This window comes from Lissotriton helveticus, chromosome 7, assembly GCF_964261635.1.
Source record: "Lissotriton helveticus chromosome 7, aLisHel1.1, whole genome shotgun sequence".
In the NCBI taxonomy this organism is placed as follows: Eukaryota; Metazoa; Chordata; class Amphibia; order Caudata; family Salamandridae; genus Lissotriton; species Lissotriton helveticus.
Genome location: NC_136068.1, coordinates 1,115,492,916 through 1,115,508,401, shown reverse-complemented (window position 1 = coordinate 1,115,508,401; position 15,486 = coordinate 1,115,492,916). Strand labels below are relative to the sequence as shown.

Genomic DNA, 15,486 nt, shown 5'->3' with positions numbered 1-15,486 from the left:
AGCAACGAGCAATGACAACCAGAACTGGGAAGGATATGTGGTAGCCACCATTCAAGACACGGAAGAAGTAATAAGCGCCCAGGAATGGGAAGCAGCTTACAGGGAAGACGTGGATTTAGAAGCCTTGAAAGGGTATGTGGTCCATGGTTGGCCAGAAAAGAGACACCTCAAGGAAGAACTGAGAAGGTACTGGGAGGTGCGAGACGAACTGTCACTGGCGGAGAATCCCACATTCATCCTCAGAGGTGATAGTGATACCACCACAAGGAATCTTGAATCATCTAATGACTCTATTACATGAAGGACACAAGGGCATCACGAAGACCAAAGCCCTTGCCAGACAAGCGTACTGGTGGCCGGCCATAGACGCGCAGGTTGAGCGTCACGTGCGACAATGCGAGTCATGTGCAAAAGCAGACAAATCACAAAGCATGCTAAGACCACCTCTGGGGAAATTCCCGATCCCAGAAGGACCATGGGAAGCGATATCAGTGGACATTATGGGTCCTGTCCTCGACAAGGCAGGCACGCAGAAATACGCTGTAGTCATCATTGACAAGTATTCCAAGTGGCCGGAGGTAGAGATCATGGAGCAAGTGGACACGGAGGCAGTGGTGAACTTCTTACGTGCCACGTTTGTCAGAGAAGGAATCCCAAAAATTATCACGTGTGACAACGGGCCCCAATTCATTTCAGCAAAGTGGACTGCTTTCACAAACAGGAATGGCATTGAAGTGAAACATACACCTATCTATCATCCCGCTGGTAATGGTCAGGTGGAGCGTTTCAATCGAGTGATCATGGGCACCATTCAAGCGGCCATAGACGATGGCCTGGATTGGGAAAAGGAATTGGAGAAAATGATATGGGCCTATCGCATCACACCTGGGAGCACTGGCTACAGCCCGTTTAAGGTTTTGAGAGGAAGGGAAGCCTTCACCAAAGACAATATGGCATGGAGGAAACTAGTAGTGCAGAGTAAGTGGTCACCAGCAGTGGTTAGGAGGAATCTGGAGAAAGCACAAGAAGTTTATACCACTCACTACAACAAGAGACGAAACACTCAGGAGGCAGGATTGGAAAAAGGTGAATGGGTTAGAGTAAAGCTGGCCACTTTGAAGAGAAAGGGGGAAAGCAAGTTTTCTCCACCCATGAAAGTAGTGGAACCTTACGGCAGGTCAGCTTTGCTTAGTGACGGGAAAGTATGGTCACTGGACAGAATGGCGAAATGCAGTAAGATCTTGAAGTGGGGAGAAGAGACTACAGGAGGAGCAGAACATGCAAGTGACGAAAGCGAAAACGAAGGTAGAGGCAGGTACATAGAGGAAGTAGGAGAAGGTGTGCAGCAAGTGGAAGACAGAGAAGAGGAAGGAGGAGTCCAAGGAAGAGAGAAGAGCGAAGGCAAGGAAGAAGGAGAGAGAGAGAGAGAGAGAGAAGCAAGTCAGGAAAGGAGATGGAGATAAAGGAAACGAGAGAAGAAGAAGGCACGGAAGTGGTGAGAACAAGAGCAGGGAGGAGAGTGAAGGTACCAGAGAAGTTCAAGGACTATGACATGAACTGAAAGTAAGGACATTGTTAATTACTATTGGTTATTGCATAAAGGGGGGAGATATGTGGTAGCGGTCTAGCTCTCTGTTCCCCGGAACAGGAAGAGCGGGGACGGAAGCGGAAGGCGGCCATGTTGCAGATCGGCGCCGACCGCGAGAGAAGTTAGTAGGCAGCTCCCGGCGCTCCAAATAAATACTTAAGTTTAACTCCAAGCGAGCGTCTGTCTTTATTTACAGACTTTACAGGTAGGAGCAGGGTGACCTTCTCTTGCGGACTAAGAGATCATTATGCATTGCCATGGTACTCCGATAACAGAACATCACCTGCATAGTAAGTGCATGGACTGATACACCAGTCTATGTCGTGCAGTCACATCTCAGATATACCCGTGCAGACACACTTCAGTCGCGAGAGATGCCCACTTGTACCTAACTTGTTACCAATAAAGAATGGACCTCTTCACCTTGCCACTTTGCATGCAATGCTTGATTAGGAGTAAACCAATAGAATGGCACAGCTTGTTTTTTTTGTTGTTTTTTTTTGTTTCCGTAAAAGATTGCATGGTTATTCCAAGGAAAAAGGATGATTGAGGTTACGTGCTGTGAATCGCACTGCTGCGCATCATATCCAATAGAAGATGCTGTACAACTATAGCATTCTTGTATTGTAGCAAATTGATGCATAACAAAAAGCTTGCTCTGGTGCTCACCTGAGGTCTTTCCTAGTTGCCTATTATTTTTGTACCCAACGCCCTGCACATCATGCAACTGTCCTGATAACTTGCAACAAACCAAACACCTTGTGCTTGCCTTGCTGCCATTGATTTGTCATATGCACTTGTCCGTGCTCAAGGAGCATGGCATATGCCTTTCGTGCTATCGAACTGGGCAACGCAAATGTTTGTACGGCCATGCTTATCGATGAGAGCTGCAGGCTGCACATGTACCAGGGTGGCACGCCAGTAGCTATTCTTTGTATGTTAGTGAAGCTTGAGAAAACACTTTTGCTCCTCAAAAACGAAATTATTTCCTCTGTCAATGTCTGTTTTCCTTATGAAACACCTTCCAACACTGGAGCAGCAGATATCTTTCACCACAAAAACATTCATCTTTCGTAGGATATTAAAAGTGCTGCCAGCATCTAAGCTCAAAAGAAACATCTAGCATCTCAATACTGATAAGGTATAGTCCGCTGAACTCTTTAGATTCCCCTAAAGGCAACTAGCTATATCACTCATTATAACCAACTGGAACCCAATTTAATTCCTGGGCATATTTTCATTTCTCTGGAAACGATTGGGCCCTGCTGAAAGGGTCTGTTTTTTCAGGGCATTACTGGTGACCAGGGCATGTCTAGCAACACATCTACCTAATTATTATTGTTCGAATAGGCCAAAAGCCTCATCTCGGTCCTTGCTTCCAAATTTGTTTTAAAGCCAACAATTTATATATATACTTTGCGTATTCCCAGTGCTCCTTAACTAGCTCGCCTACATTTTCAAATGTCAGAAGTCCGGTCTTATTTTTTTGTATTCTGGTTCTTGCAATTTACAATGACAAATGCAAAGCTAGGACGCAGAGAAAATAACCGGACTCATAAACTCATAATTGGCATGGATAATTGAGATCTCCTCTCAGAGCTGAGAAAATATATTTGTCTATGTCATGCGGACACTTCTTCCAGTTCAGAACTGTATTTTACTGAACTATTGCTTTCTCAAAAGGACCATGATGCCACAAGTGCCAGGCGGCACGGCCCAGATTACAATGGTATATATAAAGAAATCCAAAATGCCTACTGGAATACCAGTGAAATGGAGTGTTATCAACACTTTGCCTCCAAATGAACCAAGATGCAGGGAAAAGATAGTAATTTGCCTGGGATCGTTTTTTTTTTTTTAAGAGATTTGATTGGTTTGAAAACAATTGCGATTTAAAAAATTGAATTAATTCTGAATTGTTTCTCCCCACTAGTGAGATATTCTATTGGTATTTGTAAAGGAAAACATGTCTTGGCACAGAGCTTTTATAATAAAATGTCATATTTTATTAATTGCTTGTATACCAAACACCATAAGCTGAACTGTCAGTTTAACTGTTTTTCCAATATTTGAAGGCGATAAGACCAAGTCCTAGCAGTTTTATGTGCCGATTACCCACAGACCATAGCAATCTACATTCAACCTAGTCCGCTATTTTACAGGTCTTCTTTCTGAATATTTGAAGACAATATGTTAAGGAAGTTAATGCTGATTTATTATTATTATTTTTTTTGCAAGCAACCCAACTACATCTTTGAATTAATTTGAAATTCTGTCAGAGGTGAAGCTAATTCAATTTCTGAAGAGTTAAGCCAATCCGATTTCTGAAAAGTAAAGCCAATCGGATTCTTTATGTAACTTTGTTGTGGGTAAACCTGTTTCAACATATGATGACTAGAGAGTTGAATGAAGAGTTGCTTGTCTTAGACACCTTTTTTTTTTTTTTTACTAAGTAGCAGACCTGACACTCTTATGTTTCTCAGGATTCAGAAGGTGGTTGATTTCCTGGAGGGCCACATTGATCCCTTTGACCTTGACGTCTTCCTGCCACACCTGAATGGAAACCTGACCCGCCTGGCTCAGAGGACCTCAGTAAGTTCCTGAAAGAAAACATTATGCCGGGATGTGTACTAGTCCAGATATGAAATAACTGGAAGAAGAAATAAAAATAACTTTTATTGTGAAACATGATATTGAGATATATATTTCCACACGTAGTCCATTCCCCAACTCGTGATACTGCGGCACAAAGCACAAGCCAATTCCAGCAGTGTGCAAAACAAATGATTTAGTGCTTGTTTCTCAGTGAGTCCCATCCAAAAAAGTGCAAAGTACAAAAACAATTGCTGCAGCCGACGTGTTTTGGCTTGATGACTTCCACAGGGCCTGTCTTACCATTTTTGTGGACATGTTCATTATTTGTAGTCCTACAACCATTTCATTGGCCCATGAAACACTAGAGCGCTCCAATATATAGTAATGCATCCCATTTCAGCCTCCATTTTATATTCTCAGCATTCTTTTTTTTTTTTTTTTTTTTTAATAAACATTTTATTGAGCTTTTCTTCAAGTTACACAATACCAATTACATTGAAGTACAGTTCGCAGAGGTATACAGTTCGTACGGTCATGAACTTATTATTGCATTTCACGTACCACAATCTTGCTTATCAGATTCTTCGTATAATCAGTCGGTTCCCCAAGTATCTCGCAGGGGAGGTGTCTGTTCCCTCGCGGATGTTCCTTTCGCCTTACAGGTCTTAATTCTGTTCGCCCCTCAATCATTGACATCAACAGTTAAAGATTAGGTCCTCACATTCCCCTCCAGCAATAACATACATTCAATACAATCGTAATACGCTATGACCCCCTCCCCTTATGGACTTGCTTCAGGGTCCGACATTTCTGGCGGGGGATCACATATGTGTCCTCGGTGTTCGTTCCATTTCCCCCAAATCTTGGACCATTTCTTGGGGCAACCCCTATGTACATATACTGCCTTTTTCGAACCCATAGCTGTGTCCATGTCGTTCCCCCACTGTGTTCGCGAGGGTAACACTCCAGAACCCCACTTTCTGGCGATGTTTCGTTTCGCCAGAGCTAGACCCAGTGTAGCCCACGTTATAATCCTCGGTTCATATCAGTAGGTGACCAAATATTTAACAAACAACATCTAGGTTCTCTCTGCAGTTCCACCCCAGATGCCTCAGAGATTTCCGACAGAACTTGGTCCCAGTATCGCTGTATCCTTGGACAGTCCCATAAGATGTGAAAGAATGTACCGGGGGAGCCACATCCTCGCATGCAATTTGGGTCTGGGGTGCGGCCCAATTTATGTAAGAGTGTGCGGGAATAGTATATTCTGTGTACTATTTTTAGTTGGACTAGTTTAAGCCGTGATGGTATGGAGGCCTCTCTGGCCGATGCTAGGGCATGTAGCCAGTCTTCATCCTCAATGTCTCCTAATTCCACCTCCCATTTACTACGGAGAACTACCGTGGGGTCCGGGAGATTGTTGATTAATTTCTGGTATGTGAGCGATATCGCTTTCTTGTCTATGTGGTCCGTGAGGAGTCTGTCCTCCAAGGGGGAGGATTCTGCGAGTGTTGTACCTGTCGGGATGGCGCTCTGCAATGCGTGTTTGATTTGCATGTATCTATATCGCTCTGTGTCTGCCATCCCGTATTGTTCTTGAAGGGTGGGGAACGCAATGACTGCCCCCCTTTTCCACAGGTCACCTATCTTAAAAATGCCAATAAGGTCCCATTGCCGGAAACCCTTAGTGTTTGCCAGGGTACCCAGACGGCGCGTGTCCCAAAGCGGTGTGGCCAGTGTGAGCACTCCCTCCCAACCCAGGGCCCTCTGCGCTGCGTGCCATATCTTAACCGTGTGGGTTGTTGGGCCCGTAAACGTGTGGCGTCGTTTGTTGGTATAGAGCGCCTTTAGAAGCTGGTCTGGGGACAGTACAGTCCTGTCAAGGCGGAAGGCTGGGTCTTGTTGTGGAGCATGTATCCACTGGTTCACTACCATCAATTGCGCCGCCCAGTAGTATAGTTTAACTTTGGGTAGGGCGATTCCCCCATCATACCAGGAGCGGGACAGTTTGGAGTGTGATATGCGAGCAGGTTTTCCGTCCCAAAGGAGAGTAGAAACTTCTGCGTCTATTGATTTGAAATATGTGAGAGGGACCGGGAAGGGTGTGTTCTGCAAAATATATAGGAATCTCGGGAGTGACAGCATCTTAAATAGCGCTGCCCTCCCTAGCAGTGTCAGTGGCAGAGATCGCCAATGGCTGACATCCGCTTTTAGCCTCAGTAGAGGTTTCACCAAGTTTTCTTCTACAAAAGTCGATTCCTGAGGCGTGATGTATATTCCCAGGTATTTGAAACCTCTGGTGACCGTTTGTAGGGTGAAGTCTAGGGGCAGTACGGGTGGCTCACCTAGTAGGACATACAGGGGTGATTTTGTCCAATTAATGGTATATCCTGCCACCTCACCGTAGGAGTTGAGTATGCCCATTAGGACAGTCAGGAATGCGGAAGGGGACATTAGATAGATTAAGACGTCATCCGCACACAGAGAGATGCGGTCCTCCCAACCCGCCCCCCAAGTTATTCCCCTGATTTGAGGGTCAAGACGGATTTTCACCGCTAGTGGTTCCAAGATTAATGCGAAAAGGAGTGGGGAAAGAGGGCATCCCTGTCTCGTTCCGCGCTCTAATGTTATTGTGCGTGATGTATGGCCATTTGCAACCACTTGTGCCAGGGGGGCAGTGTAGAGGAGTCTAATCCATCCACAAAACCTTGGACCAAACCCCATTTTCCTAAGTACTGCAAACAGGAATGGCCATTCCACAAGGTCAAAGGCCATTGTCGCATCCAGGGACAGAATGGCCGCATCTTCCCGCAGCAGTGGGATACGGTGCATGACTCCATGAATACGTCTCAGGTTAAGGGATGTATTTCTCCCTGGCATAAAGCCCGATTAGTCCGGGTGTATTAATGTCGTCAGGTGGGGCTGTAGTCGGAGGGCTAGGAGCTTCGCTAGGACTTTCGCATCTACGTTCATTAGGGAGATTGGTCTATATGAGGACGGTTGGTCAGGTGGTTTGCCCGGTTTGTGCACTGAGACAATGGTGGCTAGTCTTTGGTCAGTTGTGAGTGTGCCTTTTTCCAAACAATCATTATACATGGAAAGCATGTATGGAGTGAGCTGTCGAGCTAGTGTTTTATAAAGTTCAACTGGTAGCCCATTCGGACCTAGGGCCTTTCCCGTGTGCAGTGCTGCTAGGGCCTTCCCTAATTCCTCCCCTGTTAAGTCATCCTCAAGTGCTTGTGCGTCCTCTGAAGACAGTGTGGTCAGGGGAATGTCCTGGAGGAATGCCATGCTGTCCTCCTCCGTCACCCCACAACGTGCGGTGTATACAGTCTCATAGTAGGTGGCTAGTTCGTCTACTATGCGTGTGGGAGATGTCGTATGTGTGCCATCTGGGAGTTCCATTGTAGCAATCCACCGATTCGCCCTGTCCTTTCGCTCAAGCCATGCAAGCATTTTCCCCGTTTTGTCCCCCAGTTCCGTATACTCTATGCAGTGTGTCGGTTAGTCTTGTTTTGGTCACGGCTTCTGCGTATGCCCTGTATTCTTGCGACGCCAGTGTTAGGGTGTGTGCTGTTTCGTCTGTGGTGTCTGATGCATGTGCCCATTCTGCGGTGTGGAGAGCTGTTTCTAGTGACTCGATGGTTGCCCTTTGTTCTCTTTTGTGCCTAGTGATAGTGGAGATGGCTTGTCCTCTAATCACCGTCTTGTATGCCTCCCAGAGGATTGAGGGGGAGCCTACTGAGTCTGGGTTTTCATCAAAATAGTGAGTGGTGGAGGTTTTTAGGGCCTTCAAAATCGTTCTATTTTTGAGATATCCCGGATAAATCGGGAATATTCTCTGTCGCCCAGTGGGTTGCGTTGTGTAGCTGAGTTGTATCGGGGAATGGTCCGATATCCCTCGGGGGAGGTGTTCTATGACTGTTATCTTCTCCGGAGGGACCGAGTCAACATGTAGTCTATCCTGTAAAGACTATTCTGGGCTCCCGAGTGAAATGTGTATTGGCGGTCATGAGGATGCTTAAGTCTCCACATATCCACCAGTCCCAGGGCTTCTAGGAAGTCTTTAAATAGGTGATGAGGTCTAGTAGGGTCACGAGGAGGTTGGCGGTCAACCGTTGTGTCCAGGACTGCATTGAAATCGCCTCCCATGATTAGTTCTCCTTCTGGGAGTGTGAGTAGTAGCTTCCCCAGGTCCTGGAGAGTTTCTTGGTGTAGTGATGGGGGGATGTATATCGAGAGTATATTGTAAGGCCTGCCCTCCCATTGCCCATTGATCGCTGAAAAACGCCCCCTGTCATCAGTCCAAGTGTGTTTGATGAGGAATGGAGCGCTTTTGTGAACGAGAATGCCCACCCCGCGGGAGCCAGAGGAGAACTCTGCATGTGCGACCATCTTGAAGCCCCACCGATTAAGCGCTTTGCATGCTGTCCCTACTAGTTGTGTTTCCTGCAGCAAAGCCAGGGTGGGTGCTTTCCTCTTCAGATATTGTAGGACCAACCCCCGTTTAAATTTATGACCCAGTCCGTTTACATTCCATGAGATGATCGTTAGTGGGGGGGACACCAATGGTTGTGTTTGTGGGTCTAGTGCCAAGGTGTCATGATCAGCCATAGTCTCCAGCAAGTAAGTATATCAGTGCCATCTGGGTGAGCACCCGGGCCGAGGTCCGCCGTCGTCAGTGCTAAGAGTGCCTCTTGAGGCTTGCAATGATGTGCAGATCTGGCGTGATCCATGTCGTGCCGACCGCGATCGTTCGCACTTGCGCATTTTCCTCAGTCTGGTCTGCGTGTCTGAGTGTGTGGCGAGGAACCATGGTGTATGTGGTGTGTGCTTAGGAAAAGCTAACCAGGTTAGAAACAAGATACTAAAACTAAAACAAAGTAAACTCAAAACGTAGTCAACCCCAACCCCCCACCCTGCCTCCCTGCCGGGCGGACAATAAACCTTCCACCTCCCCAACTGAGCAGCGTGCTTATAGTCCCAACTAATGAAAATTGTTCCTGGGGGTGAGACTTCTGTGTCCGCTGTTGACCCCCCCCCCCCCTCCGGGAGCGACCATGCAGTGCCAGTTGTAACTAGATGTCCTACCTGCATGGAGCTTTATGTGCGCGACCAGCGTCTCACCATACTCAGCCAGCCGCAGTTGTTGGCTAGCTGTCCCACCTTCTCCTCGCGAGCCTGGGAAATCTTATCCTTGATAGAGAGGAGTGGGCAAAGTCTTAGTCTAAAGCAGCGGCTCCAAGGGATGGGTCGTGGCTTCAACGTCTATAGCTCATTGTTCTGACCTTGTTCCGCATCGTCCGGCGTCTGAGGGCTGCTGTTCCCATGATTTCGCTGTACGTCGCGATTCCTAGGCCCCCTTGCCGGCCTCCACCCCTCCAACCAATCCTGGGTCGCCTGTGGCGTGTCAAAGAACCATGTTTTACCTTCAGACTCTACACGCAGTTTTGCTGGAAAAATTATAGAGTACTTGAGTTCCCGAGCACGTAGTTCTTTCTTTACCTCTGTGAAGCCCCGTCGCTGCTGGGCTATGGCCACCGTGTAGTCTGGATAGAGGTGATCACTGCATTATCAATTTTGATCGGTGGTCTTGTGCGCGCCGCTTGTAAAATTGCGTCACGGTCCCTGAAGTTGAAAATGCGGGCTAGTATGGGACGAGGTGGGGCCCCGGGTTTTGGCTGACCCCCAGGCACGCGGTGGGCGTGTTCCACTGAAAAATAGTCCGACAGACCTTTGGGTTGCAGCTGTTTACAGATGAGGTCTTCAACGTAGAGGTCTAGGGCAGGGCCGCGTATGGATTCTGGTACACCAATCAGGCGTGTATTATTGCGTCTCGAGCGGCCTTCTTGATCATCCAGCTTCGCCCGTAGCACGAGGTTGTCATCTTCTAGCTTTTGGACTCTCCGTTGTAGATCAGACGTGTCCCCCACAAGGTCGGTAGTCGTTTTTTCGACCTCCATCATGCGGTCTGACATTTTGGCAAAATCAGCTCTGATCAGGGAGACCTCAGTGGAGATCGTGCCCATGGAGGATTGCATTGTCTTCAGGGCCGCCATGACGTCATGAAGGGTAATTCTTTCTGTGGTACTCGTGTCCCCCGCGGGGTGTGGTGGTGTTCGGGTAGGATCCCCCCTCGCCGTGTCAGGCGGGTCCTTATGATAGGCGAATTTGTCCAGTTTCGAGGTCTGGTGGCCTCTGGTCCCCCTGCCACTCATCCCGGAGGTCGCGGTGTTCGGGTTGGCTGGCGCAGTGTTCCTTGATACACACCTGGCCAGTTTCTCCTCCTCTTGTGGCTAGGAGCACAGCGTGGGATGGCTGTGGGCTGCGGAACGCTGCCGTTTATACTTTGGAATGAGCCTCAGTGGCGGGCAGAGTGTGGCAATAGTGGGCCCTCTGGTAAGGTTCGGGCTGCGTCGCAGGTGGCTGGTGAGTGGGATGAGGAGCCAGTGGCGGGACCCCGTCGCCTGTTCAGCGCCGCTCGTTAGTATCTCCCTCCGTCGCGGTCCCCCACGGCCCTCGGTGCCGCTTATGGTGTGGAGCAGGCCTCAGCGGCGGGCAGACGGCAGCAATATTAGCCCCTCTGGCAAAGTCCGGGTTGTGTCGCAGGCGGCAATCGAGTTAATGGCGGGACCCTTTCGTTCGGCCAGCGCCGGGCGTCAGCTCTTCCCGCCGCCGTGGCCTCCCACACCCTCTGGTATCGCTCCGGTACTCACAGGTGTCCTCCGGATAGTCATCGTAGCTTGTGCACAAAAGGCTCTGCCCGGGAAGGTTCCTATGTCGGCAGATAATTACAGGCGTCTCCGCCCCTTTCAGCACACTCGCAGGGGAGGATGACCGTCACAGCGCCGGTTTATTGCTGGGTCCGGCCCGCTTCCGAGTACCGTGCTCCGGGCGACGGACCAGGCCGTGGTGTCCCGCACGGTGCAGCACGTCGGAAGACGCAGAGGGCAGCCGAGTGTGGATTCCCCTGTGTGCAGCAGGTAGGAGGCGCTTCGTCCGGGGTGCCGCTTAAGTGCAGGAGATGATGGCTGCTACAGTGCCGGTGTGCCGCAGGGGTCGCCCCGTACTCGAGTCCCCGGTTCCAATCGCCGGACAGGCCGCAGTGTTGTACACGGTGTATCTTCGCGTGGGAAGCACGTCGGAAGATGCAGATGGCAGCCGGGCTCACCGGATAGCTAGACGCTTCTGGTCGTGTCGGTTAGGCAGTGCAAGTAGTGCGGATTAATAGGCGGATTTCGAGAGGGAGGCTCGTTATTCACAGAGCTCTCTCAAAGTGCGGCCATCTTGGCTGTTGGCTAGCCATGCCCCCCTCTATTCTCAGCATTCTTAACTCCCCTACGGCGCTGTCAATTGGTTTTGCCATCTATATGGCATTGATCCCCTCCCTGGCGAGATAATTATCCATGAACTGCTCATTCTCCAAATTATATTTTTCCAACACATATAACACGCACGTCGGAAGACGCAGAGGGCAGCCGAGTGTGGATTCCCCTGTGTGCAGCAGGTAGGAGGCGCTTCGTCCGGGGTGCCGCTTAAGTGCAGGAGATGATGGCTGCTACAGTGCCGGTGTGCCGCCGGGGTCGCCCCGTACTAGAGTCCCCGGTTCCAATCGCCGGACAGGCCGCAGTGTTGTACACGGTGTATCTTCGCGTGGGAAGCACGTCGGAAGATGCAGATGGCAGCCGGGCTCACCGGATAGCTAGACGCTTCTGGTCGTGTCGGTTAGGCAGTGCAAGTAGTGCGGATTAATAGGCGGATTTCGAGAGGGAGGCTCGTTATTCACAGAGCTCTCTCAAAGTGCGGCCATCCTGGCTGTTGGCTAGCCATGCCCCCCTCTATTCTCAGCATTCTTAACTCCCCTACGGCGCTGTCAATTGGTTTTGCCATCTATATGGCATTGATCCCCTCCCTGGCGAGATAATTATCCATGAACTGCTCATTCTCCAAATTATATTTTTCCAACACATATAACACATTTTCATCCCCAGATTTGAGTACACGTCCGTTAACTTCCCCATGCAGGTGATTTTTTTCTTCAGGTTAGTGCCATTACGGTGTCTAATATGCTCTTCACTCCATCGAAAACCCTGCTCAAAATAAATTTCTCAAAGTTACTTGTGCATGTTTGAAGCCAGTTTCCAATATAGTAAACATTATGTGATGCTCTGATTTGAAACAGATGATTTCTCTGAACAAAAAAAAAGGTTATAGTACATTTATAGTTAGGTAAAATCTTCAGTAAAAACTTAATGTTTTAAACTCTTAAAACCACAGAAATTCATCAGTTATAGTTATTTCAAGTTAGTATAACTCTCTTCCCCGCCATGCACAGTTTTCTCATCAATAATTTAATTGCAAATGTTGCAGTGATATTATCAATGAAGTCATGAAAGGTGTCATGAGTGATGTAACATATGGCCACTGTGCATGCGAAGGGCCCTGTGACCAATCCCCCCCCCCCAAAGGCAGCCAACCCCATGCTGCTCTCAGGGCCTTGGGCCGTGCGCAGTGGGTGGTAGGCCAAAGGGCCTGGCCACCCAACTCCCCCCTTCCCCCCCCCCCCAAAAGACAGCCAATCCCACGCTGCAGAGGGCCTTGGGCGTGGATGGCAAGGGGTTTGCCACATTGCCTGGCCGCATAGGCCATCTAGACTCTAACGTGAACTGTGCAGAGTCTGAGATAGTCATGGCGTACTTCGGCGGTTGACACCTTCATACCTTCCCATCAGGGTCAGGTCAATAAAATGCCCTCTGCTCCCTGGTTCATTTGATATTTTGGTTGTGAAAAAAGGTGCTGCAAAGTGTTTGAGCGAACATGGAGAAAAAAGGCTCCCACCAAGCAGGAGCAAACGCAGGTTTCCCTGCCTATATAAGAAAACCAGGGGTGGGCTCCCCAGGACATAGCTAGTAAGCACACCCCGGGGGATGAGGTTCCCATGCACTTTAATGGCTCTGGGATGGGGGCTGGATGGCCCCCTTCTTTTTTTTTTTTTTTTTTTTTTTTTTTTTTTAAACGTGTTAATGCCCGGTGGATGGGGTCCCCGGGACATCTTTTTAGGCTTGGGGAGGGGCGAATACAGGGTCAGGGTCTCCCTACCCTGCCCCCTTATATCTTTTTTAAAAAAACTTTCTTTTATGACTCAAACTGAGTCCCAAGTCCTATGGTGGCAGCCAACACTTCCTGGTAAAGGTGGTGGCAGCTAATCAGATCTCAGCAGGAGATCTGTGGATCCGCGTCCCTAGATATAAAACGTATTTCAATATTAATTGCTCAAACAGCTGACCCAAATCACAAAGAACACTGTCTGGACCAAGATCTAGCTTTCTGCCAAATTCGGTGTAAATCCGTTTAGTGGTTTAGACTGTAGCTGTGTCTAAAGTTCCTGTGGAAAAATGAACGGCCCCTGCTTGACGGAGCACCCTGAAACTTTCCATGCACCTGCCAGTCAAAAAGTAGCACTTTTTTGGAAAGTTTCGTAGAGATTCGTCAAATGGCGTCCAAGGTATTAGCAACATGAAAACAATGTATTTTCTATGGAAACACGATCATAACTATAATTACCCAGTGGCCTTTGTGAAAAATGTTGTTTAAGACATGGAGTGAATGGCATAGATCTAGTTTACCAGAGAGAATTTAGAATATGGATTTAGGGCCATTGTGTTTTTTTTATTGAAGGGAAGATTTTGGTCTTTGAAATTCTGATGTTCATCGGTCCTATATAATGAATTTCACTAATTTATAACTTCTCCCTTTCTATTTGAGGTTTTGCCCAATAAACCGGAGCACTACAACTGTTCCACATAGATATATGAATTATTGACATTTATATAGATAAGGTGGGCAACTTCTCTGATATTCCGAACTACTGCCACCAGCAAATGGAACAAATAGGAATGTGAGAGAGTGCTTGCTGAAGTGGTACAGGAATGGAAACTCATTTGTTTGCAACACCTGGCTCAAGTAATTACCTGCATTCCAGTAATCAGGTTGGTATGCAGCTCCAGTCTGGATTAGTTTTAAGCTAGCGCTCATGGTTGCACATTTCATCCAGCTAACCAATAGCAGCCGTTCACTTAATAAGCCAAACAAACCTCAGCTTTGTGCCAGTAACCAATACACTGCCAAGAATCTGTTATTTTACTTCAAGCATTACATTGATGCCCAAGCCCAAAGGGATCGGGCCACAGGAAACAATAACTTGGTCCTTACTCCCTCTTTCTATGCCATCCACAAACCTTCTGTAGGGGCCAGGGGATAAAAGGTTTAGAGTGAGGGTTTCTCATCCACTGTGGCACAACATAACCTAGACAAAAGGGGTGGGGGGGAATGTGGTTTGTTCCAGTTATTGCATAGTGAGAGACAGACCCCTCAAAAACTCAGAACATGAAAGCCTTTAGTGAAGTCTCATCTAATACCTCTCCTACTGGCAGAGTTAGAGGCATTGTGGAAAAATTATTGAAAAGGTGCTACTAAACAAGAGAGGCCAGAATGGCCTCTTTTCAGGCTTCTGAACCGAGGCCAGACTGAGGCTGCACTTTGATCTCGCTGGAACTGAGCGAGCCAGCAACCCTTATGAGTCTGAAACTTTGGCCTTACTAAGCAGTAGGACCCAGAATGCGGTCTTTTTGGCACTGATTCGGACCATGACAATTCTGATGAACAGGATACATTTGCCCCACTGTACGATAAGGAAATCTAGTATTAAGAATTATAAGAAACAATTGGTATGGCTATTGCTCCAGATACTGTCCTTTTTCTCCTCCCAGCCCTGCGACCGAAGAAATTGCCTCCTTTGCTATGCAAAGGGCAGCAGGAGCACTGGACCTACACCTCCCTACTATAGAGTGAAGACCAATGTTCTGACAGTGGTCCTCTATCCTGATCAAGTGCATACGAACCTCTGATATCATTTAATGATGCCATGTTCGGGACCACCAGTTAATAGGCTTGTCTCTAAGTGCCATCATCTAGCACCAGACGACCCGCTTTTCTCACAGAGCATCCCAAGCCAGAAAGCTTGGTGATGCATGTATCCACCAGTAAGGTAAATCCTAATGCCTTTGCCCTCCTCCCCTGCTGATAATGGGTCTAAAAGAATGGAGACATTTGTTAAGGTCATCGTTTCCCCCATGAGTCTTGCTCTATAATCTGTAAATTCCAGATGTCTTCTCAGCCGGTTCTTGGCCACAAAGGTGGCCCTCGGTGTTTACAAAAGGGATGGCAGTGGTTGCAGCACACTTTTGGAGGTTGAGTGGGGGTACCATTCTTCCCAGGCTATTGAAGACTGACTCACCCCAAGC

The 15,486-nt window shown here is 48.1% G+C and overlaps 1 protein-coding gene across 2 annotated transcripts in view; it reads left to right on the top strand.

Annotated features, from left to right (window-relative positions):
- Positions 1-15,486, top strand: part of COG1 (component of oligomeric golgi complex 1) — a 125,039-nt gene that overhangs the window by 89,174 nt on the left and 20,379 nt on the right. For both annotated transcript variants that reach the window (XM_078654272.1, XM_078654273.1), the window contains exon 11: positions 4,072-4,180. In XM_078654272.1, coding sequence (XP_078510398.1) covers positions 4,072-4,180 — 109 coding nt within the window. The remainder of the gene's footprint in view (positions 1-4,071; positions 4,181-15,486) is intronic.